Genomic DNA, 15,828 nt, shown 5'->3' with positions numbered 1-15,828 from the left:
CTGAGCTGTTGGCCTATGAGAATAAGAGGGATTACATCAAAGATTATGGCCCACTATTTTATTTCCGCCAAATTCATGTGAAGATATTTCTTTCTTTTTTTTTTTCTGAGACAGAGTTTCACTCTTGTCACCCAGGCTGGAGTGCAATGGCACCATCTCGGCTCATTGCAACCTCTGCCTCCTGGGTTCAAGCAATTCTCCTGCCTCAGCCTCCCGAATAGCTGGGATTACAGGTGTTTGCCACCATGCTCAGCTAATTTTTTGTATTTTTAGTAGAGACAGGGTGTCACCATGTTGGCCAGGCTAGTCTCTCAACTGACCCCAGGTGATCCATCCACCTTGGCCTCCCAAAGTATAGGATTATGGCATGAGCCGCCACCACGCAGCTGTGAGGAAATTTCTTAACCCAGATTCTTCATGTTGAGGTTTAACATAAAGTGAAGATACTAAAGAAGAAACTGGGAGGGAAATGTAATACTGGAATTCCGGAGTAGAAGGGAGCCGTGAAGTCTGTATTTCTTCAGGTTCTTGATAGAGAGAACCATTCTATATAGGCTAGTGTAAGGATGGCCCTTCCTGGAAACAAAAGGATAAATGACATGAAGCTTCAACACAGCCATGTAATTTCTTGTTGACACCTAAGTGGCTTAAAAAGGAATTTAAATCTCAACGTTACAGTGAGGGGTTTCCCTGGGTCATTGCCGAAGCACTGGATTTTGCTTTGCCCTTGTCTTCATTTGGAGTAAAGCATGAGATTGCCTTCTGATGTCACTCAGGGATTCACAAAGTGCATCACATCACCATCTTTCCAGAGAGCTCTGAAGCAGCTGTCAGGTATCTTGCTGTGGACACTGAGTTTGAGAATTGACAAAGACTGGCACGCTTGTTTGGCAGTCTTAGATTTTTCCTTAGTTTAGTTAGCACATACACTAGAAGCTCTGATAATAATTCTCTGAAGAAACCATGAACTGCAGTTCTACCTCCTGTAAGAAGTGGATGATTGACTTATAAATGTAGTGGATTGTCATACTGGGTACTGTGTCACCAAATTAAACCAAGGATGGAATTAATAATAATTAGGAACTTCAGACTTGGAAGCACCATATTTTATGTATAATTCCCAAGGAACTCATCAGATTTTGGGGCTGAAAAGTGGCTAGGGCTTAGGAAATCACCTCTCCTGAGAGCACTTGAGTTGGGTTAGAGCCTCCAGAAGCATAGGGGGTCTAGTTTTCTCCTGTGACTAGTCCGGCAGTCACCCAAGGCCTTTTCTCTGGAGCACCTTTCTGAGAGGCCACGTACCCCTTCTGTCACATTTCTTAACCCTTCCTAACCCTAATTTCTGAATTAAGCTAATAAGCATGAAAGTTGTAATGGCATTGTTCCCTGGAAATTTTGAACTGCCGTGACTTTAAATTTTCAGATAGTAGTTGCATAGGTACTTAAGAAGCAGGTAGAACTGACGCATTTAAGGTTTGAGCCTAGAAGGGTTAGAAGGTTGGCAATATGAAAGCAGAGAATGTGTATACTTTCCCCTTTGCATCTTTAGACATCATAATGTTGTTGGGAACTGGCCTTTACCCTCAGAGTGAGGCCTAATGAAGCAAAATGGTTTCTGCCACCTGTGCCCACATACCCAAGGCAGAAAGGACAGTGTAAACTGGAAGTGTTTACGGTGACAGTTGAGCTTCAGCTCTGACCTCATCAGCCTCTCCTGGAGCCTTGTTGGAACACTGGGTGCAAATCCTTGAGGGCACAGGGGCAGACTTCCCAAGTGAAGCAAGCAGAAGTGCCCACTGGCCCTGAAGGGCAGGCTGCCCTGCTCCTCAGAAAGTCCAGTTGGGACCTCGCTGCTTTGCTCCCAGGTACCTGTGGCTCCACTTGGCCTGGAGGGCATCTGAAGGGGGATGTGGGGTTATTGTGTCTGCTCTCTGTGTTCAAAAGCTTTTGATCTGAATGTGCTGTTGTGTTTTTGTCTCTGGTTTGCCAGGGCCTGGGAGGAGTTTCATGGCCTGGTGAACAGCAGCGGCCGCTGATCGGACGCTCCCCCTCTGTCTCTCACACTCAGGGTAGGGCCTTGTCTATCTTCTCTGTAACCCTGTGACATACCTCTCATCCATAGGACCCTTCTTCCCAAGGGGATGCCCTCTTCCCATTTACCCCCAAACTTGCCTCTGCCACCATAGAGCCTCAGAGAAGAATGTGAGTCCCAAACCGCTGGATTCTTGTCCTCCCTGGGTCCCATGTCTCCTGGTGAACCCCTGAGCAGGCCACTTCACCTCATTATGCCCCTACTTTCTCTTCTGGAAAATGAGGCTCCATGGATGAACAAGTCTCTGAGCTCTCTTTTGATGCCAACATTTCATGATGGTAAAAATCTGCTGCAGATGGGTTTTCTTTTGCTCAAATGTGGCCATTTTTAAGCCATCTGGCAATGTCCTGTGACAAAAAGGGCAGTTCCACAGGCCCCAACATGAGTTACATGAGAGGTATGTCTCCTGTTTGCTGTTGTCATTTGTCAGTTGTGAGGAAACAGTAAAATAAATTCAGGGTTTCAGCAGTGTCAGTAGCAGGGGCTGGATTTCAGGGCTGTGTAAGTGACAATTCCAAGCTGTTCTTTCACTAGAGCAGCACAAGTGTACTGGCAGGGAGAGGCACAGAGATTCAAAGGCTGGGACAACTAAAGCATTGACTTTGGGAATATTTGTATTTCGGTCAGGAGAGTATCAAGTCCATGTTTGTCTTTGTAGCAGAGGGAGCTGGGTAAATCTATTCTGAATGAGAAGAATGGATGCAAGGCCAGTATCTGCGTGTGCTGGAGATGAGAGCCTTTTCCTGGACCTGAAACTACCCCTGCCACTACCATCCCTAAGAAACTGAGTATTTCCAAAATTGGAACAGAGCATGTTAACTGCAGTAGCTACCGCAAAATTCCCCCTTCCCAAGAAGGAGCTGAGGGTTTTCCAGAAAGGAGACCTGCATCCCTCACATGGACTAGAAGAGACAAGATGACACTGAGGGACAGCAGCAGGTGGCCAGGGGCCTGAGAGCTCTGGGTGTGGATACGATATACAGATAAAACACAGTTGCAGAGGTCCTGCACACACAAGTGATGCCACCCATACCTTTTTGTTCTGATAGTTTGATTTCTTTATTATAAATTCAGTCTTCTGGTGGTTTAAAATTTAAAAGGCTTGTCTTTAAAATATAGTCACCATTAGTGTCTGGTATCATGGCACATGCCTATTGTCTCAGCTACTTGGAGACAGAGGTGGGAGGATCACTTGAGCACAGGAGGTCAAGGCCAGCCTGGGCAACGTAGTGAGGCCCTGCTTCTAAATATATATGTGTATGTGTGTGTGCATATATATAAGTGTCTGTATATATAGGTATATATAATCAACATAGAATTCCAGGAGGGCTGCCAGTATACACAAGGAGGGAGGAACAAGGTACGAGCTCTAATAGTAGATAAATCATTGATTTGTAGGCTAAAAAATTATCAATATTTGAAATAAGATATTAAGTTAAATTTTCAGAAGCCTGGTGCTATAATGGAGTTGTTTTCAAAAAATACTACCATATTTAATTATTTCTAAGATTTTTTTGGCTTTTAATAATATTATTTTTTCAACCCTGTTCCTTCTCTAAGGCTTTGAATATTCTTTTTTTTTTTCTTTTATTTATTTATTTATTTTTTAATAAAGACAGGGTTTCACCATGTTGGTCAGGCTGGTCTTGAACTCCCAACCTCAGGTGATTCACCCGCCTTGGCTTCCAAAGTGCTTGGATTACAGGCATGAGCCACCGCGCCCGGCCTGAATATTCTTAAAATTGGGATGCTGGCCGGGCGCTGTGGCTCACGCCTGTAATACCAGCGCTTTGGGAGGCTGAGGTGGGCGGATTACGGGTCAAGAGATCTAAAAATACAAAAATTAGCTGGATGTGATGGTAGGTGCCTGTAGTCCCAGCTATCCAGGACACAGAGGTTGTGGTGAGCCAAGATTGTGCCACTGCACTCCAACCTGGCAACAGAATGAGACTCTGTCCCCACTCCCCACCCCAAAAAATAGGTTGCTTACAGTGAATGTGATTTAAAAGGGTTTTGTTATAGTCTAATGGGCATTGTTTACTTCTTAAAATACATAAAATATGTACATTTAAAAATTGACGGCATCTGAGTTTCAATGAAAAAAAAGTTTTTAAAATGAAAGTGGAATGGTCAGAATGGAAGAAAACTTAAAATGGCTTCCTCCCCTCTTGGCAGACACTAATCCCCCAGGAAAAATATCTTCGAATTGCTGTAAAAAGCCATATATTTGCATAATTGCCATTTTGTGGTCTCTTTGTGGCCCCTCATATCTTTTTCATACAGTGTGGGAGGCAGATGAAGAGAACACCCATGGTTTAGGTATTTTCCTTAAAGCACAGGCTAGGAAGTCCATGAGGAGTGTTTGAATTTAAACCAAAATTCTGAAAATAGGGGAAAAAATGAATTTTTAAAAATCCAGTCACTTCATTGTCATAATAGACTTGAAAAGGACTTCACGTTCCATCTCTTGATTTAACCTCACTGTAAGTGAAAGGGATGTTCTGAGAAGATCTGCATGCCTAGCTTATGTTTGTTGGGTCTGCCATTTTAAAGGCCCCTTAACATTTTAGCCCTCTTTCCCTCTCTCCCTTTTCTTTTTCCTCCAAATAGATCATGATCTCTAAAGAAATTTGGTAGAAAAACTGCTATTTAAATAATTCTTCATGAATCTTAAATGCTTTTCCTGAATTTATCTGCTATTTTATGTAATTACATATGATTGCTAGTATTTTAGGACAATTTCATTTGACTTCTGTTGCAAATAAGTATTACCCTTTTAACTGTGACCTCAGTAAAAGTCTCAGTGAGCTGCTCGGAAAGGATTCTGATTACTTAGCCGTCTGGGCTGCTATACACAGAACAGTGAATCTATATTATTGGGAAATGAAATTGGAATAAAATAAAGTTGAAGAGGAGAGACTGGAATTTGCCTCACTGAAACTTAGAAAGAGTTTGCAGCATTACCAAATATGCAGGGAGAGAAGAGGAAGCCAGAACTGGCCTGGGGTGGACAGTTGATAGCCAAAGAACGTTCTACTGAAGACCATATGCACTGAGGTCTACGCCACCCCCTCAGAGCCACTCTTCAGAGCAGAGACATAGGTAGCGTTCCTCCTTGAATGACTCCCAGCTTTCACTTGAGAACCCAGAATCACTCAGGTGCCCTCGCCAGGCACCAGCACAGTGGCAGGTAACTCCAAGAGAGGGGAGGCATTCTGAGTGACCGCTTTGCCCCTCTGTTGTCCATTTTCAGGAATTAATCTCTGTCTTAGCTCATTATTTCCAGAGTTGGAACTTGTCCATTTCTCAAAAGTACTAAAAGGTGACCATTTTGAGGTAGAGCAGATTAGAAAGCTGTTTCCGAGTATTTGGACAGCGATTTTCCCCATGATACCTGGGTATGTGAAGTTGGAAGCCATTCTGAATGGGGCTCTTGGATGTTTCTGAGACATCATCAGGACAAAGGAATACGCAGTAGAGAAAGAATTCTTTGATTTCTTCCAGCATTGTGGGATTGTCAGCCTCTGTGTCCTCTTTGGCATCCTAAGCATAGCCCATGCACTATCACAGCTTCGCCAGATTGCTAGAGGGCTAGCTTTCAGGAGCTCACTATGGATTTGCTCAATTTTAGTTTGCTTTTAAAAGAACAGAAGCACATTGTTTTTTAAAGGGTCACCTGTGGCCTCTGCCCCTTCCTGTCTACATTCTCCCTTTCCCTGCCTCCTAATCTCTCTGTGCCCTGAGCCCAGGGTGAGGGGTGTGATGGAGTATCACTTCCCAGCCGGCCTGAGGTGAACACATTCCTCAGACTAAATTTGGCATCAGGCTGCTCTCAACCCACTTTTTTAAAGGCCGGACCAAAGCCATAGGGCCTCACTGCCACCAGCCTGTGTTAGCCTGTCACTGTCAGGAGCAGGCCACCCCTACTTGCTGTTTTGTTTTCCTCCTAAATCAAACTGGAAAAACTCAGCTGGATTCTCCTGCCTTTTCCTTTACTTTTCTCCCCCTTTTCACTTTGCTAATGGACCTCAGAATTATATGACTTCTTAGGTTTTCTGACTATAAAGTGGTCTATAATAACAAAAATACTAAATATCTGAATGAGAAAGTGTATTTAGAGCGCTCCAGTTTATCTGCTACAGAGTAAGAATTTATTTCTGGCCCACCTAACACAGTAGAGGAATTCCAGAAGATAAGATGGCCTGCTTTTGGTAATGATTACCCTGAAAAATCCTCTTTCCATCACTAAACAGCTGAAAGAGTTGAAGCCAGACACTTGGCTGCCATCTCCATCACTCCAATATGGAGAATTCTCCAAGTCAGCACATCTCTGCTCCTGCCTTCCCATAGCCCTGCCTTTCTAGTCCCTCTTTTATTTTTTATTTTTTTTTTAAAGATGGGGTTTCACCATGTTGGCCAGATTGGTCTCAAACTCCTGACCTCAGGTGATCCGCCCACCTTGGCCTCCCAGACTGCTAGGATTACAGGAGTGAGCCACCACGTTCAGCCTCTCATCCATCTTTGCAGAAGAAGAGTGGAATCCCTACTGATAGACTTCTGGTGTCCAGTGATTAGATGGGCATAGGGGTGCCAGTAAAAAGGAAGAAATGGAATGGAGCCATCTGCTCTGGTGTAATCACTTTAGTATTAAGTTTAGGTATAAAAAAAGTGTCTTTTGTAATGCACTCTCTGTAACACAGTACATTGTCCCTAAGAGAACTCAGAAATCAAACACACACATCAGTTATGCTTGCTTTTCTCTGTGTTATGATCAGATATGTTCCTTATCCTTTGCTAGCTACTTGTGGCATCTTAGAGGGGTCTGTCCTTTTGAAAGGAGTTTTTTAGCTGGGTGCTGGCTCACACCTGTAATCCCAGCTCTTAGCGAGGCAGAGGCGGGAGGATAGCTTGAGACCAGGAGTTCGTGACCTGCCTGGGCAATATAGTGAGACCCCATTCTCCACAAAAAGGAAAAAAAACCAAAAAGACAAAAGAATAATAACAATAAGCGTGAAAGGAGTTTTAAAAAAAATATCATTGGCCTTTTAAAAAGATGACCATCCTATTAACTTTATTTTCAACTTTCAGGTCTTTAGTTGAAAATAGTTGAAGTGCTAAGTAGCCATTGATAAATGAACCACATGGTCATGCATGTCAGCTATAAAATACCAGTGGACTTTTGAGATAGGATCAGTTTCTTCCCAGCCCAAGTTTGCTTATACCAGCTCCAGTTTCCCATCTCAGTTCTTGTCTGGAGTCATCCTCTTTGTGTAGTGGGGGTCATTGGTCACTGTCAGCTGACCGTCATCATGGAGAAAGATTTGTTAGCCAGTAACAGAAAGAAACTGCTGTTTGGCTGGGCTGAGCATATTCTTTCCTTAGTACATATTTACTCTGAACCAATTACCATATATCCCGTTAATTATAACAATTTTAAGATAGGTCAGGCTGGGCTTGTAATCCCAGCACTTTGGGAGTCCATGGCAGGAGGGTCACTTGTGCCCAAGAGTTCAAGACCAACCTGGGCAACATAGTGAGATACTATCTTAAAAAAAAAAAAAAAAAAAAGTCAAAGCCAGAGCATCTAGAATGTCCCTTCAAAATCAAAGGGAAATAGTGACTCCAAATCCAGGCAAAAATTTCTGACAAATTGAAGTCCAAATCACTGGGCAAGGGCAGCAACTGGTGGCCTTTAAAGTCCCTGCCAGCTCTGAAATTTTGAGATTCATATGGTGACAGGACCTGCTAAGATGTCATTAGATTTCTAGTGTGGAACAGGAAGGGTCACTAGTGGCTGGCCAAGCCTGTCTATATCCAATAAAAGGCAACTAAGAGAACACATACTGAGATACCCCACATACATACCCCCCCACACACTTTCAAGAAGTAGAGCCATGTTTCTAAAGTAAGATAAAGTGAAAGGTACCCAGATTTTGCCTCCTAGAATATCCTTTCCTTCTGTAAGCAGCTCTAAGCTTTAAACTCAGAATTTTTATTTGGTTGATTGGTTGGGTTTTTTGTTCATATAAGATAACCACCTGGTTCAGTTTTTTCAAAAGTGTGTGTTAGAGAAAAAGAAGGGGAGAGAAAGAGAATGTCTCCTGAGGCTTCCTCCGTCTGCCCGGTTACTAGTGTGCCCCTTCCACCTCCACTGCCCCAGGTAGCCACTGTTGTTGGTTTCCAGTGTAGCCTTGCAAAGTTTCGTAACATATATGTTAGCAAATATGAACCTATAACCTTGTTTCTCTACCCCCACTTACACAGGTAGCATACCGTGTGTACACACTGCACCTTAAGCTATCAGTTTATCTTGGAGCCCTTTGCACAGCAAAGTAGAGAGCTTCCTTGTTTTATTTCTATGAATGTGCCGTAGCATTAATATTTAACCACTCCCCTCTTGATCTGCATTTGAATTGTTTCTAATCTTTTTCTGTTGCAAAAAATTGAATCGAAGTTGTACAAGGGACTTGGGAGGTGGGTTGCCATTTTGGCATTAGATTGACAAGTGAAGCAGGTCCCAGGATATGTCATAGAGACCCTGAGGGTTGACGAATCAGTTTTCTCCCTGTGTATGTGTAGTTCTGTATAGATGATCCTTGTATTGAACACTCTATTTTCTCTCATTTTTTTCTTGCAGGGACAATTCAAGCTTTCGAAATACAAAAATCACATTGTGAAAGTACACAAGCTGGCAATAATCCTTTTCTGTATGTGTGTATTTGTCCGAAATGGATGGGAGGCCTCCAGCCAGTCCTTCCATTGCTCACTGAAGGGACGTCCCTGAGCCGTGTGCTCCCCTTTTGCACTCATTCCTGGAGGACGGATTCCGCTAGACACCCTCCAGCATCGCTGACTTTATAAAGCGGAAAAATGGAAAACGTGACTTTGTAATAGACAAACATTGTTTTTTAACGGGGTTCCGTGGGGGGGCGTTCAGCCTTTCTATTCGCTGTGTGCTGTCCAGATGCCTCTCGGGCGTCCTGGTGTTCTCTTCCTGTGCTGTCCGAAGGGTACCGTGACCACGTGTACATGCCAGAGCTGTTGATGAGAGTAACCAGTATTATGAATGTCTGTGCATCCAGGAAAAGCATTCTTTTGAGAGTCCTAGAATAGCTGTAAATGCTCTCTTCTAGCTCTGCCATTAAATTATTGGGACATTTTGTTTCTTTCTCTCCCCTCCTCCAAGCCCACCACTTTCTGAAGCTGTGTTACTGATATGATGACTGTCCAGGATTTTGTATCATCTCCTGCCTTATTCCCTCCGTTCTCCTCTCCTGTGGGACTCTTTCCTGCTTAGGCACTGCTGCACTTAGAATTGTAATCCAGTGGCTCTTACTGGTTTCACTGAGGCAGCTTAGAGAGAATGCCCTAGAAAACTAAGCTGGAGTAGAAGCCAGTTTGATTAGGAGCTAGGTTATAACATAGGTTCCAAGTACAGAATTTGGAGCTGAGGGCAGGGACTGAAACCATTTTCCTGTATGAGCAGAGCCTATGTGTCAAGCCTGTTTCTGACATGTCCCTCATTGAGGAAGAGAAGCAAAAGCTGGTTATTGCCAGGCCTATTAACACTTAATATGCAAATTCTATCATCCTGAAACTGGGACATCTGAAGAAAAGGTGACCTTGCTGGGTGGCTTTATTTGCATGGTTCTGCCTGTCTGCAGTGGTTGAGTCCTCATCACCTGGTATGTGTATGAGCAAATGTGTGCTGATCCGTGATGCCCAGGCAGAAACCTCTTGAAGACTACTGCAGGCATGCTTTAAAAAGGACCAGTCACTCATCAGAGAAGGTGGGTGATCTGACTCCAGAAGGACTGAAGTCAGAGAGGTCAAAAGAGCAGCTAGGATTCAAATAAATTGAGTAAGAATCCTATAGCAACCTCCAAGTAGCACTGTCTTACTTGGCTCTTGTGAGCAAAGATTGTAGTACCTTAAATTAAGGCCTCTCTTTAAAACATATCCTTGAAGACTAGGGGATGCTTGGTCACCTGGTCTCGGAGAAATCATATGAGAGTAACAGGCATTTCCTTATTGTGTTTATATTACTCTCTTGCTATTTTTCCATTCCTGAACACCCTCTAGTTACCACTGTTGTGGGATGCTTTTTTCCTGAAAGAACAGTGAGTACAGGGGCCAAAAGGGAGGTGCTTCTATTATAGGTAAAGTTAGATCAGATAAGAAGATCTAGCAGTGATTTAAACTCCAGGAACATGAAGAATGCATTCTGGTGTCCAGACAATTGTGAAGGGCTCAGGCAAATATAAGAGCACCATTGGCTACATGCGGAGCAAAGGCTGCCTCCTGAGATTTGTTTAGACCCCAGGGAGGTCTTCACTTTTGCCTAAACTCAAATTTGCCATGAAAATTCCAAAGAGCAGATACTTGGATTTGCCCTCGTTTGGGCATCTGCCTGACTGTTGTGTGTGTGGGGAAGTCGGTGTGTATGTGTACAGTGTGCTTAGGCGTGAGTGGCCAGGCCTACTGGTTAGGTGTGTTGTCTGTAGTTTTTTGTTTTTGTTTTGGTTTTGGTTCAGATTTTTGAATCTTATGTTTTCTAGAGCTGCTCATGTTTCCCCTTCCTCTTTGTTGTTATAGTATTTGAAGTTGTCTTTTCCATCAAAAACATACCCTATGCTGGTTAGAGCAAGAGGTCATGCCAGTTAGGCAGCATCTTATGCCCAGTGTTCTCCCAGATATTCTGCCTAACAGGTTTCAGTGGGAGATTAAATCGTCAGTTTATCTAACCATCTATTTTTCCAAACTAGCCTGAGAGATCTTTTCATCTATTTTTACCCCCTGGGCCTCTGATATGCTGAGATGTGACGTGGTTATGGTTATGGTATCACCTGTTATAGAGACAAAGGGAAAAAGGTCTGCCAGGGCCAAAATAACCAGAATGTTACGTTGCCACCGGAGAGTGTAGGATCGGTCTCCACTTTGCAGTTAGGGCTGTTCTCTTCTAACCCCTTTGCTGGGTTTTCTGTTTGAAATTGGCCCTTACTCCTCTCCAGTGCTCTGCCTTTGAATCCTTCTGCTCCCACATGTGCGTGCCCTGTGATACTGGCAGTGGCAATAATTTTCCACCCAGAGAGAAGCTTGTGGTCCACAGTGCTCAAAGAATGAATTTCCAAGTATTTGCCAGTGGAAACGGAGCAGAGGCTATGACAAGAGTGATATAGTGTTGCACTTTCAGAGCAAGTATCTACTGCAGTAATAAATGGAAAATATCAGCAAGAACCAGGTCGTGGACTTGTCAATACAAGGGAAGCGGGGGTTCTGTCACTAACTCTACCCTTCAGTGTATGAGTCTCCATCTTCACTGCATTCCAAAACAAGATATGTGGAATAGTCCAGGCAATGGCAATGTTAGTACACAGATTTGTGAGAATATTCTCTGATTGGTATTAATCATTGCCACAACTCAATTTACATTTTCATTATCAAAATACAGTTGGTAACTCTCCTTAACTTGGGGTAAGGAATATTGAAATAGAAGAAAGTTTAAAGAATTTGATTTTGATGTAAGAAATCAGTCGGCCTGAGCTTGAATGTTTTAGTTATATTAAGTAGCTTAGCCTAAAGAGGGACACATGGGGCATGCCAATGGCTGGTGCCCACATGAAATACCGAGGGATGAAGAGGCTTTGTTGAGCCTCAGTTATTGTTGACAAAGAATTTAAAACAATACAGTCTTGAGACAGTATCTGTAGATAGAAATCTCCTGTGTGTCAGTCATAGTCCAAATAGGAGACAGAAATGATGCCAGTTGTTTCAACAATGTGATAAAAAGAATTACTGACACAGTAATCAAAAAAGCAAGAAACCCACACAAGAATTAAGGAAGGAGCAATTTCCAGAAGCACCCTAAGGATGGGTGTTGCTCACCTGTTGCTAGGTCTTTGAGGCCATCATGAAGCTGGTTCTGAGCAGGTCAGAAATGGTAACTGAAATCACCCACAGCTGTGGGAACAAACCGCTGCAGCAATGCTGACAGGAACGGGAAGGAGCGCACCCCTTTTGCAGTGTGGAAGCTTCCCTCGAGTGCACCCTACTGCAAGAATCCAACAGGATGCCAGCTGGCAAAGCAGAGATGTTTGCAGAGTTCTATCCCTGCTTTCACAAAAGCAGAGCTAAAAAGAGCTGATGCGGAACTGAGGGACAAGAGCTTTGTAACTGGCACAAGCCCCTGTTAGCCATTCAGCATCTGTGCACAGCCTTCTACGCCTTTCAACTTCTGTCCTACCACAAAAGCAATTCTTTGTGCCCAAGAAGGTGTTATTAATTGGAAGCTGTTACCCTCTCCCAAAAAGGACGTGTAAAGCCCATGAGTCACTGTCAATCTCTGAGCTGTGTTGACTCTTCGAAGTCAGTTTCAATTCCATCTGAGTAGAATACAGAACAAGAGAATGGTGCCTAAATACTAAGAGTAAAGTTTACTTCCAACAAAAGTTGCATGAAATAATGAGTCGGGGAGAGAAGCAAATTGTACACACAACAAGCAAGGATGTGTACGTCGTCTGTAGCAATCATGAGGCTGTAGGTGATGGATCGCTTCCTCCTCCACTGCCTGTTCTGTATTTCCTTTGCCCTCAGCCAGGATCTCCACTGGTCAGGATTCGTTTTTGGTATGGTTGATCCAAGCCTTTATTCCTAGGGTGTCTGAATTAGTAGTTGTTCCTTTGTTACAGTTTTTCATTTTTGCTGTTTGTAAGAGGGACCCAGAAAATTCTGGGTCCTGGACAGTTCTCCCTGCCCCTAGGATGTAGCAGCATTTGCTCCCATTGGTAATTCCCCCAAATCAGTAAACCCCTTATTTGCTTGTTGGTTCAGTGCCCGGAAGGGCCCAAGACAGCCAAATGCACCTCAGTGTACGATTCAGTGAGGCGTTGTCTTGTGTTTCCTGGAAGGATTCCTCCTTTGAAAACCAAGCCCTCCAAACCAGCAGAACTCCAGTTGACAGGACAGATGAGAGGACCACTCCGACTTCCATCCTTTGATTCCCAGACCCATGAATCCTGGTTATGGGAGAGACAACACATGCAAAGCGGAGCCTTTGGGGGCAGCACTGCAGCCTTTCAGGATGGCTCCCAAGTGGCGCTGTCACAGAGTCTTCCCAAGGCCATTTCACCCTTCTGTTGATCCAGCTGCTTCCTCCTGGTGAGGTGTGCAGTATGACTCTGATGACCTGGTCACAAGCCATTGCCTCACTTTCTTTGCTGTGAAATTTGTTTCTTGATTAAAAGCAATATGGAATACTATGCTGGTGAATAAGGCATTCCATTAGTCCATGGGTGATCTTGCTGAGAGAAAGCAGGAAATGCAAATTCACATCTAGAACATGCATCTATTTACATGGTTTGCCAAAGGGCAGTGAAACTAAACCAGCACCATCCAGTGGAACCTCCAGCTCCTCCAGTGAAGCTAATCCAGCACCACACTTACTTTTTTGGAGCTGTGTCCCCTGGCCACCTGGATGGTCCACATTTTGGTATTTCTCATCTCGTGTGGCTGCCCGTAGGCCCCAGGTCTGCTTTCCCTTGATTGCAGTCTTGTCTGATGTCAGTTGAAAGCCTCAGCCAAATCCTGTCCCCCAGTCCTGTTTCCATGAGACCTTTCTCAGTTCCCCGTCAAGATCGTTTTGACGATCTTGAAACTCAAACATCTTGAAAACCTCAAACATCTTGAAAAGAAAAACAAACCTGTCTCCATTCCACCAATTCATAGAAGTGTAGCGTGCTGATGGGTCAGCTGCAAGAGGGCAGATCCACAGGAGGCCTCTGCAGTCACAATGTCTGTCCAGCACACTGTCACCTCCCGTCCAGTGGGCTGGCCTGTGTGGCAGGTGGGGTGAGTGGGAGATGAATGGGAAGCTACAGGCTCTTCCCCTGAGGAGCTCTCAGTCCAAAGGGGAGAAGAAGGAATGCAGCAAATGGAGGCAAGAAGGCCTCCGAGAGGGCTGGTGGCTCAGGCGTGGTCCGTGTGGGCCAAGCCCAGTAGGAGGTGACCTTCACTCACCTGGACTCCAGAAGTGCAGACATGAGGCCAGTGGGCTTCGTGCCAGAGGTGGTGCCTATGGGTGAGATTAGTGTCATATGTAGTAAAGTGGACCATTTATCGAAAACTGTGCTAGACACTTTTCACATGCACATGTCATTTAAATCTCACAAGAGTCCTGTGGGTTCCCCATTTCACAGATGAAGAAACAGGCAGAAAGAGGTCAAGTCACGCAGGAAGTCACTCACCATGTAAGGGCCGAGATGAGATTTGACTTAGAATTCCAGAGCTCTTAAGCCTGTCACACTGAGTGGTTACAGCTCACCTAACCTGCACATCATTATTTCGATTGCTGGGAAAGAGGGCTTCGGATCAGATGAGGGCCCTTAGCTCCAAAACAACTCCTGCTGCTGCAGAGATCCTAGCGGATCCGAGGCCCCACCCCGCTGGCCAGGGAGGATCAAGAGCCATGAGCAGGGCAGCTTCCCTTGGGGTCCAGGGAACGGGTTTGCTAGCAAGGTGACATTTTCTGTCCTTATCCCTAATCCCACACCCTCCTCCCGACCTGAGTATTCGCCTTACCTTAAATCATGGCATGTAGGTTCCAGGTACCTCTGTTCCCTATTTCCACAACAAGACCATGAATACTTCCGTGAAGTTCCTCTGCTGTATTTTTTTTTTTTTTGTGGGTTTTTTTTTTTTTTTTTTTGCCTTCTTTATGGAGGTCCCTGGCAGGGTTTTACATTGTTACCCAGACTGGTTTTGAACTCCTGGCCTCAAGTGATTCTCCTGCCTCGAGCTCCCAAAGTTGGGGTTACAGGCATTAGTCACTGTGCCTGGCCTCATTAAAAAAAAAAAAAAAATTAAGACAAGGTCTCAGTAGGTAGCCCAGGCTGTGTTTGAATGATCCTCCGGCATCAGCCTCCTGAGTCGGGGATTATAGGCATATGCTGCCATATGCTGCCATGCCTGGCTCTGCCCAAATCATTCTCTCCGCATTTGTCTAGCAGGCCCTGTCAGACCCTCTCTGTAAACTGTATGGAAAGCAAAATTCCCACCCTGAGAGCAAAACTTCCCTTTCTCCATCTCACCCCACCTCTTCCTGTTAGTAAACATAGACAATAGCCTTCCACACCCAGGGTCTGTCCTCCACCTTGACTCCTCTGTGAGGAGGCAGGGGAGGAATGCTGAGAGCACCCTCTACCTGCCATCCTCCACACTCTCAGTCAGGACCGCAAATGGACAGAGAAGGGACGTCAAGGTCTCTGCCCCTGTGAGCCCAAGAGGGCAGGTAGGTCAATCCAGTGTCCCCCTTCAGGTGACTTTCCTCCTGTCCCTGACAAGAGGACTGTTAACATTGATACCCCAAGAACCAGAGGCCTGTCCTGTGGCCCCGGGTGCTCTTCACAGGGTTCCAGCCCCCTGACCCCCCTCAGATGCTCCCCGGAACGTGGTTAGAGCCCCTGCAGAGGCTCAGCTCGTCTGTGGCTGGGCTGGCCGGGCACCACCTAGCACCAGGCTCCTGGAGGTTCTTGGGGTCCAGCCTTCCACCCCACGCTCTGTGGCTCACAGTGCCCACCTGCCCTGGCTCCAGCCATCCTGGCTGACTCGCTGCCAGGTTCCCTTGTCTCCAGTTCCGTCTCAGGCTCACCTCAGCTCACTCCTGCCCCACCACGAGCGGCATGAACACCTCTGTCTCCTGACTGGTTCCCACTTTATCTCTGAGTGATGTCCAAGACCCT

General features: G+C 45.0%; 1 protein-coding gene and 1 long non-coding RNA gene across 3 annotated transcripts in view; one reads left to right on the top strand and one right to left on the bottom strand.

Annotated features, from left to right (window-relative positions):
* Positions 1 to 11,329, top strand: part of EIF4E2 (eukaryotic translation initiation factor 4E family member 2) — a 31,588-nt gene extending 20,259 nt beyond the window's left edge. The window contains exons 7-8 of one of the 2 annotated variants that reach the window (XM_032277901.1): positions 1,991 to 2,069; positions 8,730 to 11,329. In XM_032277901.1, the coding sequence (XP_032133792.1) occupies positions 1,991 to 2,036 (46 nt within the window). In that variant the 3' untranslated portion in view covers positions 2,037 to 2,069; positions 8,730 to 11,329. The remainder of the gene's footprint in view (positions 1 to 1,990; positions 2,070 to 8,729) is intronic. The other variant, XM_032277902.1, reaches the window with a different exon arrangement.
* On the bottom strand, positions 3,784 to 7,861 carry LOC116551644. Its single transcript, XR_004269026.1, has 3 exons — positions 7,776 to 7,861; positions 5,161 to 5,163; positions 3,784 to 3,818 (listed from the first exon to the last, which is right to left on the bottom strand). It is a non-coding gene; the product is annotated as an uncharacterized LOC116551644 (long non-coding RNA).
* Positions 11,330 to 15,828: the final 4,499 nt, after the last annotated feature.

This window comes from Sapajus apella, unplaced genomic scaffold, assembly GCF_009761245.1.
Source record: "Sapajus apella isolate SASKATOON/1434 unplaced genomic scaffold, GSC_monkey_1.0 scaffold10, whole genome shotgun sequence".
NCBI classification, from domain to species: domain Eukaryota; kingdom Metazoa; phylum Chordata; class Mammalia; order Primates; family Cebidae; genus Sapajus; species Sapajus apella.
Note: the sequence above shows the minus strand (reverse complement) of the source record. Positions and strands in the feature narration are given on the sequence as shown.